At 43.8% G+C, this 12,089-nt stretch overlaps 1 protein-coding gene across 1 annotated transcript in view; it reads left to right on the top strand.

Annotated features, from left to right (window-relative positions):
• The window catches only part of Nwd2 (NACHT and WD repeat domain containing 2), a 145,887-nt gene extending 134,445 nt beyond the window's left edge, over nucleotides 1-11,442 (top strand). Inside the window, exons 6-7 of the mRNA XM_041671327.1 lie at nucleotides 2,246-2,835; nucleotides 5,296-11,442. Coding sequence (XP_041527261.1) covers nucleotides 2,246-2,835; nucleotides 5,296-9,231 — 4,526 coding nt within the window. The 3' untranslated portion in view covers nucleotides 9,232-11,442. The remainder of the gene's footprint in view (nucleotides 1-2,245; nucleotides 2,836-5,295) is intronic.
• Nucleotides 11,443-12,089: the final 647 nt, after the last annotated feature.

Below are 12,089 nucleotides of genomic sequence, written 5' to 3'. Positions count from 1 at the left end.
ATGAAACACCATGGCCAAGGCAAGTTGAGGGAGGATTTATTAGGCTTATTTTTTAGCATGGCTGTTTGTCACTGAAGGAAGTCAGCACAGGAACTCAAGCAGACCAGGATCCCAGAGAAAGAAGATGAAGAGACAATTGAGGGGCACTGCTTACTGACTTGCTTCCCCTGGCTTGCTCAGTCCACCTTCTTCTAGAACCCAGGACCAGCAGCCCAGGGATGGCACCACCCACCATGGGTTAGGCTCCACCATTTATCACCAAATGAGAAAAATGCCTTACAGCTGGATCTCAAGAAGGCATTTCCTCAAATGAGGCTCCTTCCTCTGCGGACTCTGGCTTGTGTCAAGTGGACACACAAACCACCCAGTACAAAGCAAATATTCTCCCTGATAGTTGAAAAGATGTCCAGTCAATGCAGAGATAGGAAGAAAAAAAAAGGCTAAAGGTGTTCTAAGGTAATTTGGCTCTGAATCACAACATTCTAAGTCCTCAAGCTGCCTCTTAGAATGTTCAACACGGGCAAGGAACTCTGGTGAACAGCAAGAAAGTCAGGTTTGGGGAGGACAACAAGAGGTCTGAATGTGGCCCTCTGAGGGACTTTACACTAAACAGTAGGTGACATGGGAAGCTGGGGAGGAGGGTATGGAGAAAATGTGTCAGGACTCAGTTTTATATTAACAATAGCACACACTCACATGCATACATACATTCACACACACACACACACACACACACACACACACACTCACATTGACCAAATATATTTTCAACCATCAGGGAGAATCTTTTTGAGAATGTACATACAAACAGGCCCTTAGCTTCCACTGATTTACTGGTTAAGGATGTTGTCAGACAGCATCTGATGCTTTGTCCTGGGTGGTTTTGTGTGTCCTCTTGACACAAGCTAGAGTCCTCAGAGGAAGGAGCCTCAGCTGAAGAAATTTGTCCATGAGATCCAGCGGTAAGATATTTTCTTATTTAGTTATCAATGGGGGAGAACACTCTCTCTCTCTCTCTCTCTCTCTCTCTCTCTCTCTCTCTCTCACACACACACACACACACACACACACACTCCAGTTCCTTATTACAGAACAGTCTGTAGCCTTCCACAAACAGGTAGAAGAAGCCTCATTGTCAGAAGCTGAAGGGAAGACCAGACCTGAAAGAATAAGGCAGTCATGGTTTCAAGAAAACAAACACTGTTGAGTAAAGGTCATCAGATATGCAGAACAGGACTTCCTTTTACAATTCATGATAAGGAGTTGTTGAGGAAAAGCAACTGTAATTGCACTTTCAGATCACAGTTTTGAATGCTGTGGCCTGGGAACACAGATTCCCAATACCATGTACCAACGTGGTAACTATATCAGGAAGCTTTCATAGTTACAGAGCAAAAGCCATTTGTAAAATTCAAAAGGCTCTTGGCCTTCAACCACTGAATACACCGATGGCTAAGAATCATTCTGGTGAAGTCCACTTAAGCAATTGCAAAGACAGAAAGTGAAGACAGCGTCCGTGAAGGCGGGGGGAGGAAAGCTTGGAATATGTGTACATAAATATCAGAAATTCTATTGTGCAGCTTTCTGTTTCTATCACAAATGCTGAGGTGAGAAAATTATTTATTTTGATTCTCTCTTGGAGCCTTCAGGCCACAGTCAATCAATTAAATGCTCCGTTCTTTGGGGGCCTGTGGTAAAGTCGCACACCTACAGCACTAGCTTGTATTTTATTTTAAGATGTACTTTTTTGTTTCGACTTCAGCATATCTACCTAGGGTATTATAATACACCTTAAACTAAACTAAATGATGGCACCACACTGTAAAGGAAGGCCTGGCAAGGAACCAGAAGCCTAGCTATATGTCACTCAATACTTCCTTGTTTCCTGGCCTACAGGGACCCTGCTGTTTCCACATTTAGAAGGGCTAAAGTTGGAGATGGAAATTAAATTTAAAATGTAAAGTCATCACTATGAACCCAGCATGCCTGCTTTATCTGCTATGTTCAACTTCTCCTTCCAATTGGGTGGAAAATAAAATATTTAATGGAAAAATCAATTCTTCTGGGTCTTACCTGCTTAGGAAAAAAACTAATGTGAACTTGGAAATCATTCCACAGGTTGCATCACTACAAAACTATAAGCAAAATAACCTCCCCAGAGTGACTAACAGCTGCATGTTAGGAATGAGGGCATGCACATGGCTCCTTCATTCAAGGCAATAATCCTCGTCTTAACTTCTTTCAGCTATCGAGGATGAGTTTGACTTTGCTCTGGGCAAGCAAACTCCGGCGTTCCTGAAGAAGTGTGTGTGCTACATCAGGAAGATTGCGAACATCGAGCGCTTTGTGAAAATCCCAGAGATGGGGAAATACATGGACATAACTGGAACGGAGCCCAGAATCATCCGCGACCCAGAAGCTCAAGAGAAGCTGATAAAGCTCAGGGATGAATTTATTCCTACCATTGTGGCATCCTCCAACCTGAGAGTATACACGTCTGTCACTCATTGTGACATGAAACTGGGCTATTCCCAGGAGATAGAAAATCATTACATAGAAGGCCTTGGTAAGCAGTTTTATGAGGACATGATTGACATAATTCAGGCAACAGTGCAGCAGAATTTTGACACAGAGACTGATACGCTGTACGATGAAATTCTTCAGCACTCTTCGCTATGTAAAACATATGCCTCCTTCTATGAATACAAATGCGAATCGCTAAACATCTTACATAAATACGTCCTGCCAAGCAAGACCGGGCACATCAACCCTCTGGTTGTATATGGTGGACCATGCACTGGGAAGACTCTCCTGCTAGCTGAAGTAGCAAAAAAGGTAAAATAAATAAACAATCTACTCTTTCCTCCCTATTTTTGTAGAGATATTATTCGTTGGGAGGAAAATGATAATGATCAAATTCCACTTTCATTTTTTTTCTATGTTTACTATCTGAATTAAAACTAGGCTTTTGGGGATGGATATGTCTGTGTTTCTTTTTTGCTGGTCTAACGGCTATGCTGTGAGAACAAGATGCATGGGATATAACTATAAAACCACTTTCTTTGGTCTCTCAGTATTGCAACTCATCTACCTTACTTGGATGAAAGGGGCAACCAATTCTTCAAAATACTTCTCATCCCTGTCAGGCAAAAACTAACCTTCTCATTTCTCTAGCCACTAAGTCAGTGTTAGTTCAACAGTAAGAGTGTCCAGTCTTAGTGCTAATTAACACTTTGGTCCTTATTTTTCTCCTTCTTCTGAGACCTGCCTCAGTTAAGCCCCTCACTGTGGGCATGGGAACACAGATATCTTTATAGACCTAGCACTTTTTCTCCCTCCTTTCCTAGCTTCAACCACATTTATAATCCCTACTGAACTGTAGTGTAGTGGATATAGGAAGACAAGAAACTGGGGAGTTCCTACAGGACCCCATGATGCTGTAAGTGAGCGCTGAACTTTTCTCTGAATAAGCATGAAAAGCCGCCTGCCGTCTGCTCTCATCCTGCCCATCATTTCCTGAAGCTTTTTCTTCTCCTGCACCTCAACATCCATCATCTCACACTGCACCTAAGAGCAGGGCAGCACATCCTTCTCTTGCTTCTTGCTTTATCACTTCCTAGACTTTTGATAACAAACTTCCAGAGTCTTTAGATAAGATCCTCTCCTCAGCCCAGCACACCCCTCAGGCACGGCCTGGGATGAGGAAAGTATCCAGTCTTACCATCTCCCACTTCTCAGGACTTCACGTTGGGCTCAAGAGAAATACCCAGGTACTCTTCTGCACTCAGAACTATAGACACACAGATCCAGCCCCAAATAATGGTTCTGTTTCACTTCTCCATCAGAGTTGTTAGCTAACCTGTCACTTAGCCTCATGTCTCTCAGATGTCACCAGGCCACAGATGACCATGTCCACTGACTTCACAGGGTACTTGGAGGCCTCTACTGAAGTCCCTGGATCCATGGATCTTAAATTTTACTTTTTTCTTAATCTGAACTATCTCAGAGATCTAAGTTTCCTAATTTATAGGAAAAATCTATCTATAATAAGTCATAGAATTTATAAACTAGTGCCCTTTTTTCCTAAAGAGTCTTCATGATAATAGAATGACTGAAAAGCTTTATGTCTCTAAAACTGCTCTCTGGAGGGATGTTTTGTACTTGATCAGATTCCTTCTCAGCTTTGACCTTCCAGCCAAAAAAACAATACTAAATTTCTGTGATCTCTATATACTTTTCTCCCCTAGCTCTAGAAGGAAGTAGGGGATGGGGCGAGGGGAAGATGGAAGAACATGTGGGATGGAAGCAGACAGGGCCTTTACTTTGATTGTGCTTCTAATGACTACTCAACTTGAAGCAACTCAGTGATTTAGCCTGGGCTTCAGTTTCCCCTCCTATTAAATCTCTGTCTATAAGATTATAGATCTATAAATTATCTCTGTCCATCCTCGCGCCCTTCAGAGACAACAAGTTCAACAATGGCTACCTGTCTACATAGTGGAACACCAGAAAGCACAGCCATTAATTAACCTCATAGAACCAGAATTCTGTGGATGTTTGTAAAGATTTATTCTTATTTTTAATTATGTGTATTGTGTATGTGTCGGGGGGGGGGGGGGCGTATGTGAACTTGAGCACGAGTGCCCTCAGAGGCTAGAAGAGGGTGACAGTCTCCTGGAGCTGGAATTATAGGTGGTTGTGAGCCAATTGATATGGATGCTAATATAATATTAACTGTGAGCCACCTCGCTAGTCTCAAATTGTACAGATTTTTATGATAAATACCCATCAGTTACAAAAGATTCCATTTAGCATACTATATTGATGGTCAATATTTTATTACATTATAATTAACTAGAAATTGGTCATCCACGTATAGAATTATATATTCTCAATTAATGGAAACATTTACTCAATGTAATTTATAAACCATTACTTAAGTCAGCCACTAAAACAAACGCTAAGTATATACTGTGTGCTAACAGCTATCCAAAGTTAGGGATTTAGATGAAAAAATGATCAGACGGTGTGTCCAGATTCATGATTATTGAATACTCTGTAGCTTTTAGAATTCGAACAAACATTTCCTTACAGAGAAGAATTTACGATTTTACTGCCTGAGAGTCCCGCCTGCAGATCTGCACAGGAGCTTTATGGCAGCATTTGGCCTTCCCAGATGGTCTGGGCCTTTCTTGGATCAGGGCTGTTTTTAGTCTGAGCTCTAGGGGGGGATCTTCTTTGATTACTGTGGTGTAAGGGCACAGCCCTATTCTAAACTTTGCTTATATGTTTTAGGCTTATGGCTGGCTACATGAAGACACAGGGCCAGACGCTGACCCGGTTGTCATCGTGAGATTTCTAGGGACGACAGACATGAGTATTGATCTGAGGACACTCCTTCTAAGTGTTTGTGAACAGCTGGCAGTCAACTACAGGTGTCTGGTTCAAAACTATCCTAAGAAGATCCATGACCTCCGTGACTTATTTATCAACCTGTTGAATGAGTCCTCACCGCAGAGACCCCTGGTGATAATATTTGATGCCCTAGAGCAGCTCTCGGAGAACGACGACGCGAGGAAGCTCTGGTGGCTGCCTGCTCACCTTCCCCGGTTCGTGCGGATCGTCCTCTCCACCCTGCCCAATAAACATGGAATCCTGCAGAAACTAAGGTGCCTTATCCACGAAGAAGACAGCTACATTGAGCTGATTCCCCGGGACAGAAAGATGTGCAGCCAGGTCCTCAAACACCAGCTGCTGAGAGTCAAAAGGAAGGTCACATCAGGCCAGCAGATTTATGTAAATAATGCATTCTCCAAATGCACTCTGCCCATGTTCGTGAACCTGACTTTCAGGGAGGTGAGACATTGGAGGTCTCACAAGGATGTAGATGAATCTTCCCTCTGTGTGACTGTCCATGAAAGTATAGAGCAGTTATTCTGGTCCTTGGAGAAGAAATGTGGTCAAAAGCTGGTCTCCAGAGCTCTGGGTTACATCACCATGGCCAAAATGGGTTTGAGCGAAATGGAACTGGAGGATGTGTTAGCTCTAGACAACAGCGTTATGAATGAACTCAATGAGAACTCCAGACCCAGCAATCCCCTGAGAGTACCTTACCTGTACATCGCAAGGCTCAAGGAGGGTCTCAATGGATACTTAATAGAAAGGCACGTGAAGAACGTCACACTCTTAGTCTGGGCCAACAGACACCTGCAGCTCATAGCTCAGAAGCTGTATCTTCAGGAGGACAGAAACCTTCGCGAGATGCACACGATCCTGGCTGATTACTTCCTAGGTGTGTGGTCGGGAGGCAGGAGGAAAGCGTTCTGCCTGGAAGACCCCTACTTGAATGGCTGCCTCGACTTAGAGAACAGAAGCCTGCTCGAGGAAGAAAAACACTTCATGGAACAAGCATCCTTTGACAGGCAGGCCCCGGACCAGCCCTGGGTTTTCCAGTGTAACCCACTAGAGCCTGACATCTTTTTCGTCAACCACCGGAAAATGTCTGAGCTCCTGTATCATCTGACGAGGTGTGGGAAAACGGATGACCTGCTTTACGGAATCATCATGAACTTCAGCTGGCTTTACACCATGATCAAAATTGGCCAGTTCGACAAAGTGCTTGCGGACATAGAACTGGCCTACAACTACTCACAAGAGAAAGAGCTGAAGTTCCTAGCCAGCACGCTCCGTGGCATCAGAAATAAGGTCATCACCTTCCCAGGTTCCCTTTCAGCGGAGCTTCAGCAAAGGCTGCTGCCTGTTGTGAGTTCCCTGCCCAAACTTAGACATCTTCTTTTAGAATGTGACAAAGATGGACCCAAATACTGCTCCATTGTTCCTCTTCATTCATCCATGGATGTGACATACAGCCCCGAGCGTCTCCCCTTAGCAGCTAGTCACCTGCACGTCACAGAAATTCTGCCCACCTGTAATCCCAGCACGGTTCTCACGGCATTAGAAAATGGCTCCATCAGCACATGGGATGTAGAAACTCGCCAGCTACTCAGGCAAATCACCACAGCCCAGTCTGTCATCTTGGGCATGAAGCTCACGGGTGACGAGAAGTACCTCGTGGTTGCTACAACAAACAACACCTTGCTGATTTATGACAATGTCAATTCCTGCCTTCTGTCTGAGGTGGAAATCAAAGGGACCAAGCACGGGAGTGGCTCCACATACATCAACGGATTCACACTCTCCGTCAAGCATGCCCTTGCGTGGCTGGAAGCCAGCAAAGATGTCACCGTCATCGATCTGCTGTACGGATGGCCCCTTTACCAGTTCCACTGCTGGTATGAAGTGACCTGTGTCCAGTGCTCTCTCGATGGGGTGTATGCTTTCTGTGGTCAGTACCTCAACAATACCACCATTTTCCACTTAGGGAGTGGAGAAAAGTTATGCACCGTGACGTCAGAATTTTCAGGCGGCTTTGTAAAGTTTCTCCTCATCCTGGACACAGCTCAAGAGATGGTCATGGTGGACAGTGAGGGGAGCCTCTCTGTCTGGAATACAGAGGACATATCCAACCCCCAGCTGACGGAAGACTTTGACTGCCGAAAAGAAGATAGCGAGGTGGTGAGCATCGAACTTTCGGAGGACCAGAGTGCAATTCTGATCTGTAAAGCGCTGAGCATTGAACTCTTGGACACTGGCATGTGGAAGGTAGCTGAGAAGTTCAGGGCCAGGCACAATGAGAGATTTATATCCGCCGTGCTCTCCAAAAATGGAGACTGTATCATAGCCACCATGGAGAGTACGCCAGCCGTGTTCTTCTGGAGGCGGGACACAGGCCAGTGCATGGCAAGCCTGCAGGAAATCTCAGGTACCATAGTTAAGTTGGTAAAATCTAGTCACCACAATATGCTCCTGTCTTTGTCAACCAGCGGGGTTCTTTCCATTTGGGATATAGACATAATCACAGCTATGTCCAACATAGATAAAACAGGAAAGCCCATCCAGAGTCTGGTGTTGCCTACCAGAGGGGAAATCATCTACTCTCTGGATGGCTCGGACCGCGTCCACAAGTGGAACTTCAGCAGCGGGTTCATCGAAGCAGTATTTAAGCATGAAGGAATAGTTGAACATTGTGTGTTAACATCCACTGGAGACATAATGGTGACATCGGACGACAAAAGCAGCCAATACGTCTGGCATACCAGCAGCGGGGAAAACCTCTTCCGAATCAACGGGCAGAGGATATCTCAGCTGCTGATTACACATAATGACCAGTTTGTGGTCTCTCTCTGTGAGGAAAATGCCTCCAGGGTTTGGAGACTGGCCACGGGCCACAGGGTCTGCAACATCTTGACCACATTGCAAAACGCCTTTATCACCTCTGCAAACACCTTCGTGGTAGGAATGACGAAAAGCAAAGTGCTGGCAGTCAGTCTTTGGACAGGGAGCATCACCAAGAAATTTTGCTGCGAGGATGGGATCACCATTGTGAATTTTAAGTTGATCCCCGACTGCCCTGACATTATCGTGTTTATCACATCTGCTGAGACGGTAAACATCTGGAGTCTGACCGACGAAGTGATCTGTCGACGTGTGCAGCTTCCAAGCAACTTCTTGAAAAACCTGGAGGATTTTGAAATTTCTCCCAACGGGAAGCTAGGCATTATATCCCGGGGAGATGAAAATATCAATGTGCTAGATTTACACAGTGGAAAATTGAGGGTGGTTCACGCCTCTGGGACAATCTGGAGGCAGAGACTCTCTCGAGATGGTCGCTACCTGGTATATATTTGTTTCCGGAATGGGGAAGAGGAGGAAGAGGAAAATGATGCGGTATCTAGCTTAATCGTAATGAGACTGGCTGATGGCAAAAACATCGGTGCTTGCTCCCTTTACAAAACACCAACTTTCCTGGCACTCTCTCAGAGACACCTGAACATCATTGTCGGCTTCGATGATGGGAGTATAGGAATATACACGGTTGTGGACCGCGTAGATGCAGCGCTTAAAATCAAAATTGCCACCTCCAACAGCAGGCAGATCTTCAACAATGCAACACAGACATCCAGGCCAAAGTCGAGCAGCTACTCCTTCAAAGTGTCTGTGGACTGCCTCTGGAGAGAGTCCACTGAGGTCTTTGCAAGAGACAGCCCCATCACAGTGAGTGACTCCTCAGAGTCCAATGAGGCAACACCCTCCAAGAAACACAACTCGTGTTACGACCGGGTGTGTGCTGCCCTAGAATCCCGAGGCCACAGTTATACGCCAGATAACTGATGTGATGTTTATCCTGCTCAACTGAAATACATAATCCACATACAACAGGAAAAAAAAAGCAAAGTGCGTCTTCTGCATCATAAATGATAAGCTGCTTATTTTTTAAAAGCAGGGAAGATCTGGAACTCTCAAGTACTAATACCCTCACGAGAAGAACAGAACTATGAGACTCAACTTGGGTGCCATCTTCCAGTCCAAATGTATTAAGCAAATAGAGAACGTCTCTATGTATTAGTAAAATGGCCATTTCACCTAGAAGAGAGAGGATCAAGTTTTTTAAATTTGCTGTGTATTAAGAATTAGCACAATTCACTACACTGATCAGAGGAGAGAAACCAGAGCTGTTGGACTGGAACCAGTTCCACAGAAGCCAGCTGGAGTCGTGAGAGCAGGGAGCTCTCTGGCTCTGCATGGTGGCGTAATAGCAAACTGAGGCCTTAATCTCTCTTTACGTTTCTCACTCCTGACAACTGTGTAACCCTCGTCTGCACACAAGAGGTCTAACGGTGCAAACGTGTGTAAGAAAGATGTCCAGATGTGTTCCAGTTTCCCAAGTCGCCACATAAAAATGTGTGATGGCGAACAGACGGGGACAATATCTAACTACCACTATTATAGGGCTATTGAACATGGGGAGTCAGTCTTTACTAAAACACACAACGACTGCATGCCCAGGTTTCTGTGTAATGGAATATATCATTTTTAAACTGTTTCTGTCTTGGATTGCAAGAGAACCCACTTGATAAGAAACCGCAATCTTTTCACACCTTTTCCTGAGATACTTTTTTTTTTTTGTGCTGAGCATAAAGAATTACAGAAAGGGCATCACAAACTTGGCTGAAACACCTGCTCATTTCTTTCATTGTACTGGCAAGAGTTTGTGCTCTTCAGTCAGCTGTTGGGAAACCCAAGTTACTTCCCACACCCCTGCAGTATCTCTTACTAGAAAGTGAGCTTTTGAAACACGCCATCTCTGAACTACTGATGACATTGCCTTACTCTCATCCGTTCTCTCTCCTGTGTGACGTGCAGATAAATGACCAAATACCCTGGGACATACTGAATATGCCTGTCTCTGTGCTAAAACAGTCCATACATCTTAAGGGTGTCCAAAGGCTCTTCTCAGCCCTGTTTGTAATCACTTTCTTACTTCTATAACTGTATGTATGCTTCTTTATCTGCTCCACTTCCAGACAGGAGGACTTTCCTAGTCTTGCCATTTCAAAGCAGAAACTCTGAAATGCTATATTAAAAAAAAAAAACCTTACCAATTTGAAGGAAAATGTGTCTCAGAAAGTGAAAGTGATGTTCTTCCTTCCATGTCCTCCACATGGCATGTTGTGGAAGAACTTTGAAGGGAGTCACCAGCGGTGGTTGGTTTGATTTTCTTTGAAAGTGGAAGCTGCTTAAATCAGAACAGCAAACAAGGAACCGGCTTATTTTCATCCCAGCTCTGCTGCGAATTCATCATGCCCCTGTAGCCTGATCCTTAACCCCACCACCGTATTGTTTCTGTGGACTGCAAAATAAAGGAGGTGATGGGTTCTGCTACAGCCTGGACGCCTGGTGGGGATTCTGGGAGTAATATGAGAAACATGTCACAGCTGTGACCGACACAACAGGAAAACGAAAATGATCTAAACCCACAGAGAATCCAAGTCAATTGTTTTTCCCCTGTGAAAGGATTTAACATGCAAGTGTTTGAAGGCGTCACTTGGATATCAACAGCCTGCGCATGGGGAAACACTTGCTTCAGTGTGTCCCTCCTAGTGTAGCTACCAGCCAGTAGGTGGGAGCCCAGGGAGGGCTAAGATCCATATACCCATCATCTGGAGTCCATACGATTAGCTCTTCAGCCAACACATTCTTATTGCTGTCATTATCGGTTGATCCTCCATGCCATACATTTCCAAGAATTAAATGCCTAGGTGGATTAAGTGTAGTGCGTGAGTGTTCTGTGTAAAAGCCTATAGAGTACATCAAGTGGCCTGAATGATTTTTCCTAACCTGTTTGCAACTGATAGCTCATATTGAATGTTTTTATGTAAACTTTGTATCGTTGGGATGAACTACCCAATCAGAGATTTATATTTTCATAAATGTTACATTTAGTCAACTTTTGTTACAGAGTTGTTACACTAGAAAATTATTTCAGTGTTCAAACAATATGCAGTCTTGTGTATGTATCGTTTGTATGAATAAAAGATGAGCTACTTAGGTTTGAGTGCTGTTTAGTTTTTCACCGCTGAGATTGGCCAGAAGTAGAAGACCTCAAGTACCGGTAATTATTCAAATTTACCAAAGGTACGCTAGGATTGTTCCGGGAGTTTCCAGGCACAAAGCCATGTCACCTAACACCTTAGCCTTGTGAGTTTGGTATTACTACTCCATATTTATAGGAGTAATAATATATTATATATTATATAATATGCATTATCATATATATATATATATGTTTAGACATAAAGGACTGCGGATGTGACTCCAGTGGATCACCACATTTTTGGTAACTTTTTAAAAGCACATTAAAATAAAGAAGTTGATACCCAGTAGTCACTTTGACAGTAACTTCTAAGATATTTACTAATTTGCAGGTGTGAGATTCAGTTAGTTTGTTAAAGGTCACTGGAAGTTACCAGAAATGCCTGAGTTTGTTTTGTGATTTATTTTTTCCTTTTCTTCAGTATATGGAGATAGTTGATGAATTCAATTGGCAAATATTTACCTAATCACAAATTTCACCAAGAACACAGAGGTAAATAAAATAGCTCTTGCCTGCTAGAATTTCAGACGCAACAAGAAAACAGGGAGAAAATAAGTTCTTTGCATACATCTGAAAGGACACACAACTTCTTCTT

The sequence above is a fragment of the Microtus oregoni genome, unplaced genomic scaffold (assembly GCF_018167655.1).
Source record: "Microtus oregoni isolate MIOR12 unplaced genomic scaffold, Mior012 000021F_ref0000039, whole genome shotgun sequence".
In the NCBI taxonomy this organism is placed as follows: Eukaryota; Metazoa; Chordata; class Mammalia; order Rodentia; family Cricetidae; genus Microtus; species Microtus oregoni.
Note: the sequence above shows the minus strand (reverse complement) of the source record. Positions and strands in the feature narration are given on the sequence as shown.